General features: G+C 36.0%; 4 protein-coding genes across 5 annotated transcripts in view; 2 read left to right on the top strand and 2 right to left on the bottom strand.

The window, feature by feature from the left end:
- Nucleotides 1-988, bottom strand: part of LOC122394863 (protein phosphatase PP2A 55 kDa regulatory subunit) — a 39,538-nt gene extending 38,550 nt beyond the window's left edge. The window contains exon 1 of the mRNA XM_043392027.1: nucleotides 551-988. The gene's annotated coding sequence lies outside the window, so the exon portion shown is untranslated. The remainder of the gene's footprint in view (nucleotides 1-550) is intronic.
- Nucleotides 989-2,080: 1,092 nt separating this feature from the next.
- Nucleotides 2,081-7,418, bottom strand: LOC122405228 (TATA box-binding protein-associated factor RNA polymerase I subunit B). Its single transcript, XM_043409805.1, has 10 exons — nucleotides 7,200-7,418; nucleotides 7,048-7,138; nucleotides 6,740-6,944; nucleotides 6,535-6,676; nucleotides 6,319-6,455; nucleotides 6,020-6,235; nucleotides 5,713-5,942; nucleotides 5,449-5,641; nucleotides 3,530-3,970; nucleotides 2,081-3,441 (listed from the first exon to the last, which is right to left on the bottom strand). The coding sequence occupies exons 1-10, from the start codon at nucleotides 7,284-7,286 to the stop codon at nucleotides 2,286-2,288; spliced, it is 2,898 nt and encodes a 965-aa protein (XP_043265740.1). The 5' UTR covers nucleotides 7,287-7,418; the 3' UTR covers nucleotides 2,081-2,285.
- A 325-nt stretch (nucleotides 7,419-7,743) lies between these two features.
- Nucleotides 7,744-10,849, top strand: LOC122405302 (X-ray repair cross-complementing protein 5-like). Its single transcript, XM_043409950.1, has 13 exons — nucleotides 7,744-7,965; nucleotides 8,028-8,138; nucleotides 8,198-8,412; nucleotides 8,502-8,630; nucleotides 8,706-8,784; nucleotides 8,854-8,991; nucleotides 9,069-9,225; nucleotides 9,304-9,443; nucleotides 9,515-9,658; nucleotides 9,742-9,887; nucleotides 9,954-10,199; nucleotides 10,289-10,439; nucleotides 10,522-10,849. The coding sequence occupies exons 1-13, from the start codon at nucleotides 7,945-7,947 to the stop codon at nucleotides 10,534-10,536; spliced, it is 1,692 nt and encodes a 563-aa protein (XP_043265885.1). The 5' UTR covers nucleotides 7,744-7,944; the 3' UTR covers nucleotides 10,537-10,849.
- Nucleotides 10,850-11,230: 381 nt separating this feature from the next.
- Nucleotides 11,231-17,083, top strand: LOC122405206. 2 transcript variants are annotated; one of them, XM_043409754.1, is made up of 4 exons: nucleotides 11,231-11,296; nucleotides 13,841-13,878; nucleotides 14,443-14,691; nucleotides 16,810-17,083. In XM_043409754.1, exons 1-4 carry the CDS (start codon nucleotides 11,293-11,295, stop codon nucleotides 16,912-16,914), a joined length of 396 nt encoding a protein of 131 aa, XP_043265689.1. In that variant the 5' UTR covers nucleotides 11,231-11,292; the 3' UTR covers nucleotides 16,915-17,083. The 2 variants fall into 2 exon arrangements, with proteins under 2 accessions (XP_043265689.1, XP_043265690.1); XM_043409755.1 differs by lacking the exon at nucleotides 16,810-17,083 and adding an exon at nucleotides 15,341-16,243.
- Nucleotides 17,084-17,534: the final 451 nt, after the last annotated feature.

Genomic DNA, 17,534 nt, shown 5'->3' with positions numbered 1-17,534 from the left:
ACATCCTGTCGATTGACATGCCAAAAAGTGCATATCTAATTGCACAAATGTAATACGCAGAAGCCCGTGGGAAGGGTTTCTGTACCAAATTTATTTTTTAAAATGACACGATATCCCTTCGTTGTCCTCGTTCGAAGCTACTGAATCATTAACCCGTTCTATAAACGAAAAATGTTACTACGGTTAGGTATCATACCTTTCCCAATAACTCTTCGAAACCCTTCGAATACAAAAAAGACGAGACCAATACGTAACGTTAATAATCGAGGGAAAAATAAAATTTAACAAAGTCTAAATGTAATAGTCTCGTTTTTCGATATAATCGCGAAATATAATTCGGAAAACGGTTACTTACGGGACGACGTAACGCATTGTGCCGTTAAGGGAGATCGATGAATCCGACACGTAGCGATATGAGATTAATGTAGAATCTATTTCGAGGGGACACCGTAAATTACGCGCGCGTAGAACCTTGTCCCAGCGACGTACCGACAATTTCGAGTAGACGTAATTTCGCGAACGGATATTAACGAATTTGGTGCAGACTTACGGCGAACAGGAAGTTGCAACGGCAGGGCGATAAGGAGCCTCGGTGAACGACACCAGGACACCGCGGAGCAGGTGTGACGTCGAGTGGAAAGCGCGAAACTAATAACGACGTGCACTTTCGATGAACGTGATGGGCAATGCCACAAGTAACGACGACCAGTACACTCCGAAGCACGAGGGGGACGAGAAGTTTTCCTTCGGTGTACGCAAGCAAGCAAGCACGCACGCACGCACGAATAATCCCGTGCAGGTTCCTCAAGAAATGATCGCGAACGCACACGCGGCCAGCGCGTACACACCGCCGCCTGATCGTATACACACCACGTACCGTGGTAGCGAGCGTGGAACGATGACAGCCATCCGAGACTGTCTTACGCCAACTGATGTTTACTACTGACGAAACGCTCCGCTCCGTCGTCCCTCGAGTCTAAGGCTCGGAACGAGGAACACACCGCGAACTGTCGAGACTCTCGACGAGTGCAACAGTTGCTTGACCAGAGCGCCCCACCATGTCGACTCGCGTTATTAACGCTACACCAACGATTCTCGTCGTACGCGGTCGATAAACAAAAAAATTAGGATGCTCGTTTTAAAAATCAATAATGGTACATCCAGCGACGGCACTAAATATGTACATAAAATCTTTTTTTTTTTCTCGTACAAGAGTAACGGTGTGTTTCTTTTTCGTAATCTTACTAAATGTCTTCTCGGAACGAACTTACGTTTCTCGATGAATTACATTGCTGTCGCCGTACGTGATGGTCGTGTAGACAAATAATGAAATCAAAATTAGGAAGAAATTAGAATATACGGAGTAAATGATCCATTTACTGTCACGCTAAACTGTTTTACATGCAATTTGTATGGTCTATTAACAGATTAATTACCATGTCCTCGTTCGGGGATCGCAAATACATAACCACTTTTTCTGTGTTGTTCTTTGTCACATTTTTTAAACATTATTATGCACCTCTAGACGTAACGTACATTATTATCATTTTAAAAATATATTATGATTGAACGGTTATCGGTAGCAGTTACTGGATTAATATGACAGAAAAAACAACGCTTGATATTTTTTATTATTTATTTTTTATGAAACGATAAAGAATTTTAAGTCGATTAGATACTAAAGGAAAGGCTATTATTATAATAGTTGAGGTATAAAAATAATAAATTGATTTTTTTTAGATTGTATAACCATTATAGAAAATAGCAATCGTAGTACAACGATTGATCAAGTTTCTTATGTAATATTTTGGTAACAGCGATTGGTACAAACGTTCGGCATATTTTAGGATTACTGCGAAGATAGTATTTACTCGTAGAAACAAAACTACGCTGTTCCGATCACCCATGTTGTAATCTGCGCGCACCTAACCTAATTTTTCATTTATATATTTTACGTACAATGTTTATAATATTACAATATGTACACATTTTCATTTATAGAAACATGCTATACAAAAGTATCGTCGAACTTCATTGATACAGAAATTTTTGTTTAAGAGGATAGTAATTGGGTCTTGGGTTTAGGTGACAGTAATTGGATCTTTTACCTAATATTATCAAACAAATTTAGCAGAAAAATACTTCCGGTAGGAACAATTTATGAAGATTTTAACCATTAGATCGAAATCTCGATATATTGTTACGATATACAGTTGTACCAACATGGTCGGATGAGTTCTATTATATTGCAATCCATCGTCAAATTTCTTCGTTTCAATATCGTATTACCATTTATTTAAAACAATATTTATTTTATTCTTCGATATTGAATCGGTGCGATTTTGTTCGGAACTAGATTTTAAAACATACGCGTGATAAAATTCTATTAAACATACTTCTTCGTAAAGATCATCCACAGACATTTCCACGACGTGTGCACACTCGTTTAACAGCCAACGAAAATTTCTTGGTAGCGCTCTTTCGAACACCGCGAAATTTTTTGGTTTCACGCGACTAAAAATGCAATGATACATCCAATAATGTTTGAAAGGTCTAAAAAATCTATGTTTCTCCGTAACTGTACTTGTTTTCTGATTTGTTTCCGGCTTGGCAATACCATTATTGTTGCAATATAATGAAATTTCGCTTAAATTAAAATAGTCGTCCAAATTCGGAAACGCGGATTCAATATCTATATCGTCAATTGTTATATTATTAATATCTATATCGTTAAAGAACAATTGTTCTTCTATTGCTTTCTCGATATCGGTACAAGTCCCTTCCTGTACATTTATTTGCGTACTCGTACGTAAAGATAAATCCATTTCGGAAAAAGAATCCTCGTCAACTTCAACTTTCACGGGTACAATACTTCCTTTGACGAATCGACCTTTAGTATCCCGTGCAATCTGATACTTGTGCTTCTTAAAATGCATTTTCTTAATTATATTTGACTTATTAACAGACTCTTTTTCCGTAGACGACAAGCGTAAATTGTATTTATCACAGAACTTATTTCCCAGTATACTTTCCTGATTACTTCTATTATTAAGATCTACATCTTCTTTCTCATCTTCGTTGTCGCTATCACTGGGAATCGCCAATTTACCATTCGGTAAAATTTCAGAAAATGTAAAGTCACTTCCTAAGTCAGTATTTTCGAAATCCTTTACTGAATTTCTAACACTGTCGTAATAGTGCTTTTTGGTAACATTGAATTTTACTTCACATGGTATTTTTCTATGTAAATATTCATTTAGATTTTCACTTTTTTGCACATGTTGGTCCGTAAAATCATCCTGCACGTCAACGAACTGCTTCAGTTCCTCTATACTTGGCATTTTAGATTGCTCAAAAGGCGGTACGATCTTTTCGAGAAAATGTAAATTCGAATCAATTATCTCTAAATTAATGTTACACTGCGCTGCTAACTCCATGAGACTAAAAATGAGATGAACAAATTTGAATTGAACTTGTCAGGATGAAATGACAAGAATACAATTACAAGTAACGACCAGCAATTACTTACGAATCAGGTTTCGTCATGTACCCAACTTTTGTAAGATAAAAGTCGTTTCTTACGACGCTAGGAAAGTCAGAAAGTGGATCATCCAATATAAATTGAAGATAAGAATGAAGAGGCGTCAAAGATGCCGGAAATATATCTATTGCCTTCGGTGGTAAATCATTGATACTTAAATTGGTAATGTACTTTGTCATAGCCTCTACGAGTTCTTCCGGTAAAAAGTGTTTAGCATGTTGTATATCTAGTTCGTTTCTATCCGTCTTCGAAGTAATGAATTCCAAAAATTTTATGTACAGATCGCAGATCCCGTGCGTGTCCGGACTATACTTCATCTTGGTTGGAAAATGCAAGTGCGTCAAAATTGTCCTCCGGCATTCGATATATTTTTGCCACTCTCGGAAACTAAACAATTTTTCTTCCAGCAAACCTCGTTTAATAGCCACACTGTAATAAAAAATTCTTTGCATCAGCAAAACGTAAAAAGATAATTTCTGTGTGTTACTTCGATGAACATTAGATGAATATTTGCAGTGTAAATACAATTTTAACGGAACAGTCGCATCCACAATTTTTCTTATTACGCTTGCCATACAGCTCTTTTCTTTCTTCGTGCAATCTTGCCCCGAACGTAATAACGTCATTCGCAATTACTGCATACGGCATTTTATCGGAAGTGAAGTGTGTTGCCCAACGACCGTTCGATTGAAGAGTAATACCACCACCGGTTTTCTCGAACGTGTTCGACATGTAGGAAAAATACTTATGCAGGGCTTCCTTCCCTGTAAAATTGTGTTGGATATCTTCTACGATTTCACGCGCTAATCCTAATTTCATTATAGTCTCTCCATGCCCTGTTAAAGAGCAACCTATATTCTTGGTAGCATATGTACCACAACCCAATAGTGGAGTGTCCCCTACTCTTCCTACTAACTTTTTATTTAAACCACCTGTCGTGGTTCCAGCAGCAATGCCGTGTCCGTCATACGCTACACAACCGACGGTACCAAAGCTATCTACAAATAATAGCTACATAAATATGCAGAATTTTATTAGTTTCATCATCATAGTCTCAACGACGATTAATTTACTCGATAACATATCAACGCCCAATAGACTTTGATTATCGACGTCTGCTTCGTATTTCCCTTCTTCTAAATAATAAGCTATACGCGCTAGAGGGGCTTCCATGCTCCCCTCCGACAACCAATTTATATTTGCGTATTTTGCTAAATTCTTCGCACCTTCACCCACAAAAATGGAATTTGGAAAATTATGTAAAACGTATTTTGCGAGTGTTATGGGATGTTCAATGTCTGAAACCGCCGCTACTGATCCACACTTGAACGTTGAACCATCCATTATACTTGCATCCATTTGTACTTTTCCTACATTACGGGTATTATTACGAGTATACAATATTTTATAATATATATACAATAACGTTATAATAGATATACCTATTTCATTTAACACAGACCCGTAACTACAATTAAAAAATTCATCGCATTCCAACCACCATAAAGCAGTCTCTACGGCATCCACTGCGCTCTCGCCGGTTACTAATTTTTTATACCCATTGATAGCAGCTTTTTTGCAAGCTGTCATTTTTTCCATAACTATAGAATCGTTAAAATTTCCAGCACCGCCATGTACAATTATGCAAGGAAGATTATTTTCATAACATTTGCATTCCCCTGCTCCTATTTTTTCATGTACTTTGTCTAATATATTATCGTATGAGTTATTCTGTTGCCAATAACAATATTTTTCGTGCTGCATTTTCTTTTGTAAATATGTCAAAGATACTCGAATATATTTTTACAACTACGCGAGCGATTACAAATTTTGAGGTTCAAAACATAAAATGCAATGACATGCAAGTACATATATCTAATAAACGTTCATTTTTTTTTATTACTCACCTGTTGATCTTCTCTGCTACTTTGCTGACTTGACATTCAGTGATACCATCTAAACCAAGTAAAATTTTTAGCACCACAATAATAAACGCTATTGCACGACCTTCGTAGTTTGGAATGTATGATTTCTTTGCATTGAATGTCATTTTGGGAGGCGACAGAGCTATTAGTCTCTCTGTATATAGTTGAATGCCTTCTATAAATACATTACTATCAAATACAAATAATCGATTAATCATTGCAAAAACTATAAAATAATTGACATACTTGGTAATCCTAATTCTTGACAATATCGACTGACTAGAGGTAAGAAATCTGGAGAGACTATATCCCACACATCAAGAAGTTTTGCAATACTTGCGATAATTCGCCTCATTCCTTTATGCGTAATTTCAACATTTTGTGATAATAAATTTCTTTCTCTTTTAGTTAAATTTATTTCTGGCGGTAATAGATGATCTAACTTGTAGTATGATAAATGCCCTTCTCTTCCATACCTAAAGATATATTTTTATAAATGAACTTGTAAAATTAGATCGGAAACGATGATAAACGATATCTGTTTATTACGCACCTTAACATGTCTCCTAATTGTATGGGGTGATTATGAATTCGAAGAGCTAGATATATAATTGCCCACAGTCTCATTGGAGTAATTATATGAGGTCCTACTTTGTACTGAGTACTTATGTGATATTTTTTGTACTTGGCTCTTTTGTACCAAGGTACATGTTTAGATAATCTTTTGATTTTCTTTATTTCCTCTTTAGCATGAGAACTGTATTTCACTCTGAACAAACGAAAAATTATATGAAACATTGTACAACATGATAGATAAAAGAAACATCTTGTATAAAGAAAGCAAACACTTACTTTCCCTCATTGTCTGAAGATTTTATAGAGCTAGATCGAATGCTACATCCACTTTGACTAAAGAGACTAAGACCATCACCTTCAGTACTACTTTGAGATTGAAGATACCTATTGTAGTCTGCAGTTACTAAAAGTCTCTGTAAAAAATGTACTTTATATAAATTCTCTATTAAACATTAAATTTCTCTTTCAATAAATATAATAAATGTAAATTACCTTGTTTTTACTTAATTCTCGCATGGAGCTACCCTCGCTTTGATAACCAGATATCATAGATGTATTTGTACTGCTTCCAGTTCTTCTACGTTTTCTTCTCTTCTTTTGCAACTGTACCTTACCATAAATAATTTCAGCATCCCTGTTAAGGAAATACTTTTCAGATAACAATCGAAGAAGAATATTTTAACTAAGATAAATTTACTTTTTGTTGTATCTTCTAGCCAACTTGGGCACAAATTTTTTCTTCTTTGAGATAAATGCAATTTCTAACTTTCCTAAATAAGTTGCCCATAATTGTAATACTGTTAGTTTTATATTGGATGGGACTCCTAACTCTACGAGTTCGTTTGTTAGTCCAATGAGAACAAAGTTGTACAATTCCCAAGAAGTCCATCCAAGCTCCTCACCTAGCAATTAAAGTTCTTGTCAATAAAAATCATTGTCATTGAAAATTACGTATATAAACGTATTTCGAGGGTGTTGAATAATATTTGTAATATAGAAACATACCTGATCCATCCAATCGTAATTTTCTAATTCTTGTTTTCCGCAATCTGGTCGAATTATCTACGTGTAATTCGAAGACCTCCTCTCTGATATCCTGTACACACAAAATATGATTGGCAATCGACTTCTTTCAAGAAGAAAACAAAGTACATTACCTCATTTTGCGTTTGACATGTTTGGCAAAAGAAATAACCAGCTTCCTTGTAAAAATCAGTCCCGTTACAAATTCTACACTTTTGCATTTTGTTCGTAAGCTTCTAATGAGAATGTCATTTTCTAAAAATCACCGCATTAATATCTATTGAGAGGCTATACGAGCACGTTGTTTCGAACTTAAAGCAGTGTTGCCAAACGGCAGATCAGTGCCCTCATGGTTCCTGTTTCAGGAACGGAAGTGACATGTATGCTAACAGATGCGATTATATCTTGATACAAAATGCAAGCACCATTGGTACTGTCCGCTGACTTCAAGTCCCGTGGCAGGAATGCGAGAAAAGTAGAAGGGACACACCTATTCCCACGTATCCATTGAACTCTGGTTCGCTATTGGTCGCGGCAATTACACACACATGTGATAAATGGGCGGTCCGACTACCAATTGTCCCTCTGCAGTCCCGCGGGACATCATGTCAGCGGAGCACAGTACACTATAATCATATCGCAAGAGAGGAAAATTACTAAATAAGTCAATGTTTTCGCGTCCACGTCTAAAAAGTGTTCATACTAGGATAATTTAATTTACTCGTATTAAATCAAATTCCCTCTGTACTAAAGTTTTGTAAATAAATAATAAATTACTAAAACAAACCTCGTGAATAATCTTTAACCCTCACCACGGCGCACAGCCGACTAAGAGAATTCTTTTCTAGTACCTGTGAGCTGTGAATTGAATGTTTGAAAATGCCTCCAAAATTGGAAAAGGTTATATTTTATTATATTTTATAAATAATTGCTAATAATTGAAATATTAATACATTTTCTAGGAAACGTTAGTATTGTTAATAAATATTGGAGTAACACGTCCTAATGCACAGAAGAATCGTGTTTTATTGGATAAGATAAAATGTGTTGCTCAAAGAATAATTGAAAAGAAGGTAACAGCTCAAATATCAAAGTTGCTTATCGTTTATTTATTGCATTTATTGTTTTGCAGATATTTTTACGGCCAAAGGATGAAATTGGAGTAGTGCTGATGGGATCTTCTGTTACAAAGAATAGTTTAAATACAGATCATGTAGGAGAGTTTGCAGATTTTCAGATCCCAGATTGGAATTTAATACAAAAAATTATGCACTTGAACGAAACAAACTATTGCTCTAATTGGATTGAAGCACTCAGTGCCACTGTGGAATTCATAAAGAAAAATGCGTATGCTACAAAAATACATCTTAACTTATTGTGCATAAATAAGTAATTCAATATAATATATTCAACTTTTACTTCTTTTTTTATTTTAGTATTGATAACTCCATGAGAAAAGTAATTTTGATGTCTGATTTTAATGAAGAACATGACATTATTTTGCAGTTTGAGGTAGATACAATTGCAGAACACCTTCATACAGAGGAAATTAAGTTGCTTACAATGTATGATAAACAAGTCTTGTTCAGAATTTGTTTTGCACAAATTGTTTTACATAATTCAACTTTCTATTATTTTAGAGCAGAAGAATTGTTGGATGAAGAACCTGAAAGCTCTCTTAGCATTAGCAAAGCATTTCTTAAAGATCTTCATAAGAAGGTAAGTAATATCTACAGCCATAATATACTCTGGTACAATTGCTGATAAATTTTTGTTGTATTTAACTAGATTGATGGTCAACACGTAACATTTGATAATGCTGTAGCTGATTTAAGATTTTATCTAGAGGTACCAACAAAACCATCACCGTGGTATGCTACTTTAGAACTAATTGATATAAAAATTCCAATAGTCAGTTACATTAAAGTAAGCAAAAATTCCAAGTTTAATCAGGGTATTTATTTTTTTCTATAATTATTTGAATTAAATGTAATGTTTGGTAGGTGACTGATACTTGCAAATTTCCAAGTTGGAAAACAGCCAAAGGCGACGAAAATGTAGTAACGGTAACAGAGTATTCGGATAGACAAAGGACAATCTACAAAAAGGATGAGATTGTGCCAGGATATAAATATGGAGGAGTTTTTATTCCAGTCGAAAGTATATTTGAAATTTCTTTTTTTTGTCCGTAAATTTACACGCGACAGGGCAAATACATGAATGGTTTTATGAATATAGAAAAACTAGAGGATGCTTTGAGTTATAAAAGCGGGCCAAAGAGCTACATTATTCATAGTTTTGCAAGGAAAAGGGATGTTGACTTGGAGCACTGGTACGACAATACTACAAATGTTGTTTTACCCTCGTCCCGAGTGCAAGTATGTCTTATCATGTTACTTTTGTTCGAAATCTTCAAGCTACCAATATGTAAGTTTATATTACATTGTAGAACGCGCAAGATCCGTTTTATAGTTTGGTACTTGCAATGCTCGAATTGGACGTAGTCGCCATTGTGAGAAAAGTTAATAACAACGACCGTGCACCAAAAATGGTGGCATTGTTTCCGTGTATCGATGTTCCCGATGAACCATGGGTAATTCTAAATTATTTTTCGATATATATTATTTTTTTTTTTAAACGTGTGTCATCGCATAAAGTATATTTATATTCGTACAGTGCTTGGTAGAAATATCTTTAGCATTTGCAGAAGATCGAAGAGTAATGGTTACAAGACCTATTAAATCTGTCATTAAACAGTTAACCAGTGAACAAAATGAAGCTGTTGATAATTTATTAGACTCCCTGATATTACCCGAAACAGAGTGAGTACATTTGCAGCATTTGGTTGATCATGTGCGATAACTAATGAAAAATTATTATAATTTCAGAGACAGTTATATAGTGGAGGGGAATCAGTGTTTTCTACCAGGAAGTCTGCCAGATCCTGCAATGCAACATATCTGGAATATGTTATCTCATCGCGCCCTTAACCCGGATAAACCATTACCGCCTATGGAGGATTATTTAAAGAAGATTTTGGAAGCACCATCAGTGAAAGAAAAAAGTAAAGACCATCTTCAAAGAGTTGCAGAATTGTTTCAATTGGAAAGCATAGATCCCAAAGCAAAAAAGAAGTAAGGATTAATTTCCATAGCGCGATAAGCGTAGTGAATATATTTAAAATACGAGAGTATTTTTAATATGAATATTATGTTTAATTCAGAAACGAATTTAACACGGAAGATAATGAACAGGATGTTAACAAGATTAATCTTGAAGAGTCTACTAAAATGGATGATAAACTTGATACTGTGGACTCTTTTAAGGAACTAGATATGTCTACAGATACCGTGGACATTGATTTAGACGAACTGGTAAAACAAAAAATAAGCGAAAAAATACTAGCATGCGTACACATTTGCGGTGTATATATAAATTAATCGATTTTTATTTTAGGCGGCCAACATATAATTCGCTGGACGTAATATGCTGTCCACGCTGGAATTTTTCAATTCTGGCAGAAAGACGATATTTTATAATGAATTATTTCCCGTGCGATGCTGTGCATTCATTCGAATCATTGTGTAAAAGATCAACGAGTAATATATTTTTGTACATGTACGATGATTTTTTTGTGAGAGATATTTGTATATACAAAAGAACCAATGAAATAAAACGTGCCCGTTATCTATTCTACTTAGAAGAAAAGCGATCCTTGAAACGAATCCCACCACAAATTGATGACACTATCGAGCCTGAATATGGGAAGGACGAGGTCGTCTACCCACACTATACCCACTCCATTTATGTTCACGCTATCCAAAATTCCTAACCACGTATGAGAGCAGCCCGTAATAACGAAAGAAACATTCTTAATTATTTCGATCACTATAACGACTGATATTACAAAAGATTTAAAGAGAAAGATTAATTTTTCTTTATAAAGTCCCTGCTATAGTAGCGGATCTTGGCATTGCTTTTATTAACATGAAAATGTTTGCATCGACGAACGACCCTAAGGATGCAATTTAATATCTGTAACTCGGTTAACTCGACGACTGGTTGTACTGTTAGCCCAACGTTTTTGATACCTCCTGTATATTATAACGGCATTCACTTTCAGGGCCTCCGGGGAGCGCGAATCCGTTGCAATCTCAGTCAACGAAGAGACGCCGTCTCGCGTGGATCAACAAGGTGTTCTTGTCCGTGCAAAACGCGTTCATCAGCATGGGTAAGTTTTCCATATAAGCTGACCCGTCTACACCTACGAACAGTCACAAGTTCAATCGTTCCATTCGACAGTCGATAACGTGAACATATTGGTACATGTTTCGGAATTGTAAACGGAAATCCACGCAATAATACGTTGCGTGTTTGTTAAGGTATGCGGGATGAGACACACCATGCATATAACGTTAGACGTTGCGCTGACGCTATTTAACTGACAGAACAATAGTACCTAAACGCACCCGATACTTCAGTATTAACAGAACGTCTAGCGTTGGATTTCTAAATTATTTTCTATTCCTTCAACTTTTCTCGAAAGAGGAATTCAATCGTCGAATATCTTTGTCAGAGATTTTAGGTAGAACTCTAATATTAAAAATAGTACGTTGAAATAATTAGAGAATCTACCGTTTGAATCATTTATAAGGAAACTAAACGTGCTGTATAAGTTAGCTTTTCAGTGAAGATATTGTTGGAACAAGTAATTAGGATCTCTCGTGTTTTCCTCGGTCTATCGAGTGGACAAGATGCCTTGATAAGTGTAGTAATCAATTGTACTTTTAACAGACCGTAGATTCATTGTGCGATTTGATACTACCGTCTCCAATGAAATAACAATTTAGTCGGATCGTGGTTGCTTTCGCGAGCACGTTACGACGAGCGGATCACTGATGCCTTAAATGCCATAGACAAAATGTCAGAATGGAAATGTCACGTTAAAACGCGTCTGCGCCTGCACGTTTCAGCAATCAGAAATTACGCCACTGCTAACGGCAATTTAGATGTAAGCGAATTTAAAATTAACAAACCGCGAAACGATCGAGTCGAGAGTAGTGCAACGTAACGACGGAATATAAATATATTTGTATAAATATACAAAAATAGATCGTTTGTTGTTAATATTACCGTAATGTTTATTTATTTTACTACCTACCCGTTCATGTATACATATTAAGTTCAAATGAACTTAAAATCAATGATGTATAAATACAATTTACTTTTCATTTCGATACGAGGATTATTTGACCTACGTATAATATGCATTTTCGGCGAACATGGCATCAATGATCGCTTTCGTAACGCTCTCACTTTTACACGTCATTAAACATTGACCTACATGGGAATAAGAACATCTTGATGAACAAGAGAGAATGCAAATCTGTTTTTTAAAAGTAGGTTCGATTTTTACGTCTCTATACCGATATATAAAATATCGGTACACCTGTGATTGGATCGGGTACTTCGATGCAACCAATGACTGTGTATTCGTTAACTCTTACGTCGATGATCGAGTACCAGGTTATTTGTTTGTCAATAAACTGGGATCCATCGACAAGGAATTGGCTTACGCCTATGCAAGTGTTGTATCCTGTTAACGAAATGTCAGAAGGGTATCGGTTCAGCGTGATCTGTATCTTGAAACAGGAGCAGCCTGATCAAACGCACCACGCGGAACCAATCCGACCTCGTCGTCCTTGCAGAAGACGCGCTTGAGCGGTGCTTAGGATCGATGACAGATCAGACAGATAAAAATAGTGTCTGTCCGAGTCTGCACTCCCACTGTACGGTTGAATATAAAGTCAAACAGATCTTCGAGAGAATTGACCCTGTAACTGTTATACATATCTTCATTAACATTTAACATACACATTCTTCTATACATTCTCCAAGCTTGTATTTAATATTTAGTCGATTGTATCTTGCTATTCACAGGCAATATTTTTATCCGTGTTTTTTCACTCATTTAGAGTTGTACGCACAAAGTGAAAGATCAGTTCAAGGAAACTGACCCTACAACCATTTGCATCTCCTCATTAACATCTGATCACTCTTGAAACTTACGTTCACTGTATCGGTACTCGTATTCCGTACATTGTGAATATAATATTTCCGTCTGTATGCACTCATTTACAATTCTATCCAGAGTCGAGACAGTCGAAGGAAACTGATCTTGCAACTGGTTATGCATTTTTTCATCGAACATTAACACGTCTGTAATTTCTATACGTTCTTGAAATTTTTATTCCTCGAAACAATAGCGGTTTTCTTTATAACATTTAGAATCATCCTGTGAAAAGATCGTGAGCAGTTTTGCCACTGGTTATTGACAAGGATCAGACAACACCGTAAGAATGACTTGGAAAAAGGGATTGTCTGTCGCGTAAATGCACGGCATTGACTTCCTTTCCAGGTGGCCCAGTTTTCATAGTTTACGTTTGCTTAATGACGGAGTACGTTCGCGCTCTACCTTGCACAACCTTCAGCGTACAGAATGAAACCTTTTTAAAATTATTAAAACCGAAGCTTCGAACAGTAAACTAATATTTTTAGCATTAAACTCTTATTCAAGGACATCCTACTAACTTTATACTCTTAATCATGAGATTGATAATTTTGTTGTTCCTTGAATTTTTGATAAATAAATTAAAAATAGAAAAACGATGGTATCAGTGATTAAAAAAAAAAAACTAGTTTGTTGCGATTAGAGCCAATATTCAGTCACTTTGCTCTTGTTACAAAACTAACATACGTTTTCTTTTTTTTCCAGGCGCCGCATACGTATGCAATATAGTGGCCATGCTTGTCGTAAGTTTCACGCCTAATAGTGCTTTTAGTTGACGAGCTATGATCTACAGTTTAAAAACTAATCTTTTGTCGTTCGAAATTTCTGTCCAAATAAGAATTTTGTCCATTTTTGCTGACAATTTACGATCCATAGTTTAAGAAGCCCTGACGTAATGCATCGACGACGATTCACGCTCTCCTATGCTTCCTGCATTTCACGTTTCCCGGAAGAGATTGCGCGCATTGAAATCACTTGCGGAGAAATCGGGGAAAACGATGTCTTTGTGCTGATTTCGCTCTCTTGGACCATCGCCATACTTTTCCTTCCTTCTCTGACGCGACTACACGCAAATTCAGAGGGAAATTGGTCCGCGAACAGCGTACATTATTGCGTAAAATCAGGGAACTCGCGATAGATGAATATCCGATCCTTTCACGAGAGGAAAGTTTTAACGATCTATGAATCACCTTTACGCACGAACGATCGATACGTGACGCACAAAATCTCCGTTCCTTTACGTTAAAATAAAATTGCAACAATGTTACGTGGTGTACAGGATCTGATAGGGTGATTTGTTTCGTCAGGTGGTTCTCGTCACAGTCGAAGCGGGCGACATGATGCGGAAGAGCATCGTCTTCGACAAAAACACACCGGACGTGTTCTATTGCCCGCAGCAGAAGCCGACGGGCTTCAAGAAGATGATCGTGAACGCGAAACCGTTGTCCAAGCTGTGCCAATTCGAGGGGAAACCGATACCTCCGGATTACAAAAGCGATTGCTACAACGACGTGGACGAAACGGAGTACGCCTGCAAAGAGAAATACAGAATTATGGTGAGTCATCGGGTCGGTGAGATCATCGGGACCGAATAACGAGATTTTTCTCGTCGAAAGCAGTCGTCGTCGAGAAAAAACACATCAAATGTTATTAAGTATGCGAACAAACCGAAGTCGCAAAACTATGCGCGCTTTACAGCGAGCTAGAACAAGCCAGGTGAATTTAAAGAAGGAACATTTAAGTTTAAAGAGTAAATGAAACTGAAATGCAGTCCCCCGTATTAAATTGCCAAAGGGAGCTTGTGTGCTTCAGCCGCATTTCACCCGTTTTTCGTCCACGCGATTACACTTCCATAATGCGGGATTCGATTCGAAGCTGTCGTTAAAATGATGGAAAAAAATTTTTTAAAAGTAGAATATTAGAAGCTTTTGTAAATGTCTCTAGTGACAGCCTTTGCGTGAAACGTGATGCCATCGAAGTGTTAATTTTGTGTCTGGTAGAACAGAAATAGTATGAATGTCGACGTGACTTGTGTCACTATCGCGTCCCACAAAAGAGAACTGACGGTTTCCAATCGAATCTCGAAAAGCACACGATAAAAGTAAGCCAAGCGAAGGTCAGTTTCACCCGAGATGCACGCATCATCATCGTAACGCCGTGTCCATCACGTGTAACGGATTGGTGTCGGTTTTTTTTTTCTTGCAGAAGCGATTCAGAAACGCGGAAGGGGATGAGAAAGCTGCGGATGACCTCGCCAAGAAATAGATGAGAATCAGTGCTGCACGGCCGAAACTACGCGTGCAATTTATGCAATGCGCGATTAATGCTCAAGCTTGCATCCCAGCAGTCCTATAATTACAAAGCACTTGTTTTTTTTTTTTTTTTCTTTAAATTTGAACAACCAATAGTCCGGTTCGTTGTTGGACCATTCGAACCGAATGATCGAACGATCCTTGGTAATTGAAATTTATACACGATAAAGGGAATTAAAGTAAAAGCACCAATAGTGGGTAATATTTACTACTGGTGCAATTACCTTATTTAATCTGCAATAGTACAAAGCATTTTATTTAATACTATTATTGTTATTTCATTGTATGTGAAATTCTGGTAGGATCGGACGTAAATCGAATACCGAGTCTTATATTTTTACCACCTTTTTGTTCCTTTTAACGCCGGAGAATTAGAATTAGAAGGACTTAGACTTTACCGGTGCTCTGTACCTTCCGAGCTTGATGGGTGATTTGTATCTTTTGACGATAACATTAAAAAAAAAAAACTAACCACAATGGAGTTGGGCAAATTGATCATTAATCCGCCACGTTATGGCTTCGAAAGCTGCTTCGAGAAAACCCAGAAACTATGGTTACGCAATCCCTGATATTTCGATAACCGTTTGCGCACTAACTTTCCATTATCCATTGCGTCGTGAACATTGATTACGTTTGATATATTTATACACGTGAATGCCTGTCTCTTGAAGAATAAATCTTAACTGTAATAACAGAAATTGTCTCGTTAGTTACTTTAATGAAGTTCGTTCGATTTAAGTTGACCTTACTTCGTTACGTTGAAAAAGCTCGTTTGTCTCTGATAAGAAAATCCCACGGCCCCGACCTCTGAAGATTATGATATTTAGCGTGGACGAATCTAAAAAAATATTAGTAAAATAATTTATTGTTAATAATATATAAAAAAGAAAAGATCGAGTGACGACATTCTATAGATTATTTCGTTCGCAGGGTGTCCCACGCATTGGGAAAAGTTATATCTCGAAACCGGTTAGAGATATAAGAAAATGTCATAAGGTAAAATTATAATCGACATTCGATCTTAGATTCGTCCCTCTAAATGCCATTAACATGTCCAGCGGTGTGGCTGTAATCCCTTGTGAGCTTAAAAAAAAACAAAATCGAAGAATCGCGTGGTATACACAAGTTATTACTAAACTAAAAAAAACATGTACCGTAGTATTAATCTGTTCAAAACCTTTTATCACGAAGTGAACCACGAAGACTGCATCAGAGATGCGCATATTGCGGTAGGTAGTACTTCACATAAAGTTTCAGCTGAAAAGAAATGGGAATAGAATAATTAGTATCTATTCTTTTCAATATTTCTCATTACTTATTTTCCGTTCATAAATTAGTTTCATGTATGTATCTTTGTTTTAGATGAGATTACATCCGCCAGGAAGTGAAACACCTTACAATGGAGCACGTCTGTCAAGGTTCTTGGCATTTGATAAAGATCTGTACAAGAATAAAAATCAGATTTAAAATTCCAGGCAATGGGAGATATATCTTCTATGCGTGTCTTATAGACAAATTATCGACGATTACTTTAGTATATCTTAATAAACATCTTAATTTCCTGAGATAGTTTCGTAAGCCGAACACGTTCGAAGATCGAACAATCAAGCTTTTTATGCCATTAATCTATCAGTGAATTGATATTCTCAACATTTTTTAAACATTTCAAAAGCTTTAATGGATTCTATTACGAATGATAAATTTTGTATAACATGTTGGCAATGTTAATTGTAAATAATTCAAGTTCCTGTAATTTTCTAATGCTTTAAAAGTCTGACTCAGTCTTATTTGTTTTCTCTTTTATAATTTATATTTCAAGGAAAAGCATACTCATTGTTGTTATTATTAAAGTATTTAACGTTCCTATTCACTGTAAAGTGTACAAAGGTTTCTTAGCATATTTTTTTGTAATATACTTGTAACATAAGCATAATGCATTGTGAAGAGATAAAGTAATATATGTGGATAAATATGCTCTCTGATGTTGTATATTGCTGATTGTATGATAATGCATTATTAAATTTTTCTCGATATTATTTTATCTGAATACGTTATTATTCTTTATGCGAATTTATTAAATATATATT

Source organism: Colletes gigas, unplaced genomic scaffold, assembly GCF_013123115.1.
Source record: "Colletes gigas isolate AHSC1104 unplaced genomic scaffold, ASM1312311v1 Colletes_gigas_Sc00004, whole genome shotgun sequence".
NCBI classification, from domain to species: Eukaryota; Metazoa; Arthropoda; class Insecta; order Hymenoptera; family Colletidae; genus Colletes; species Colletes gigas.
The sequence above is the reverse complement of the archived record's forward strand: the minus strand, read 5'-3'. Positions and strand labels throughout refer to the sequence as shown.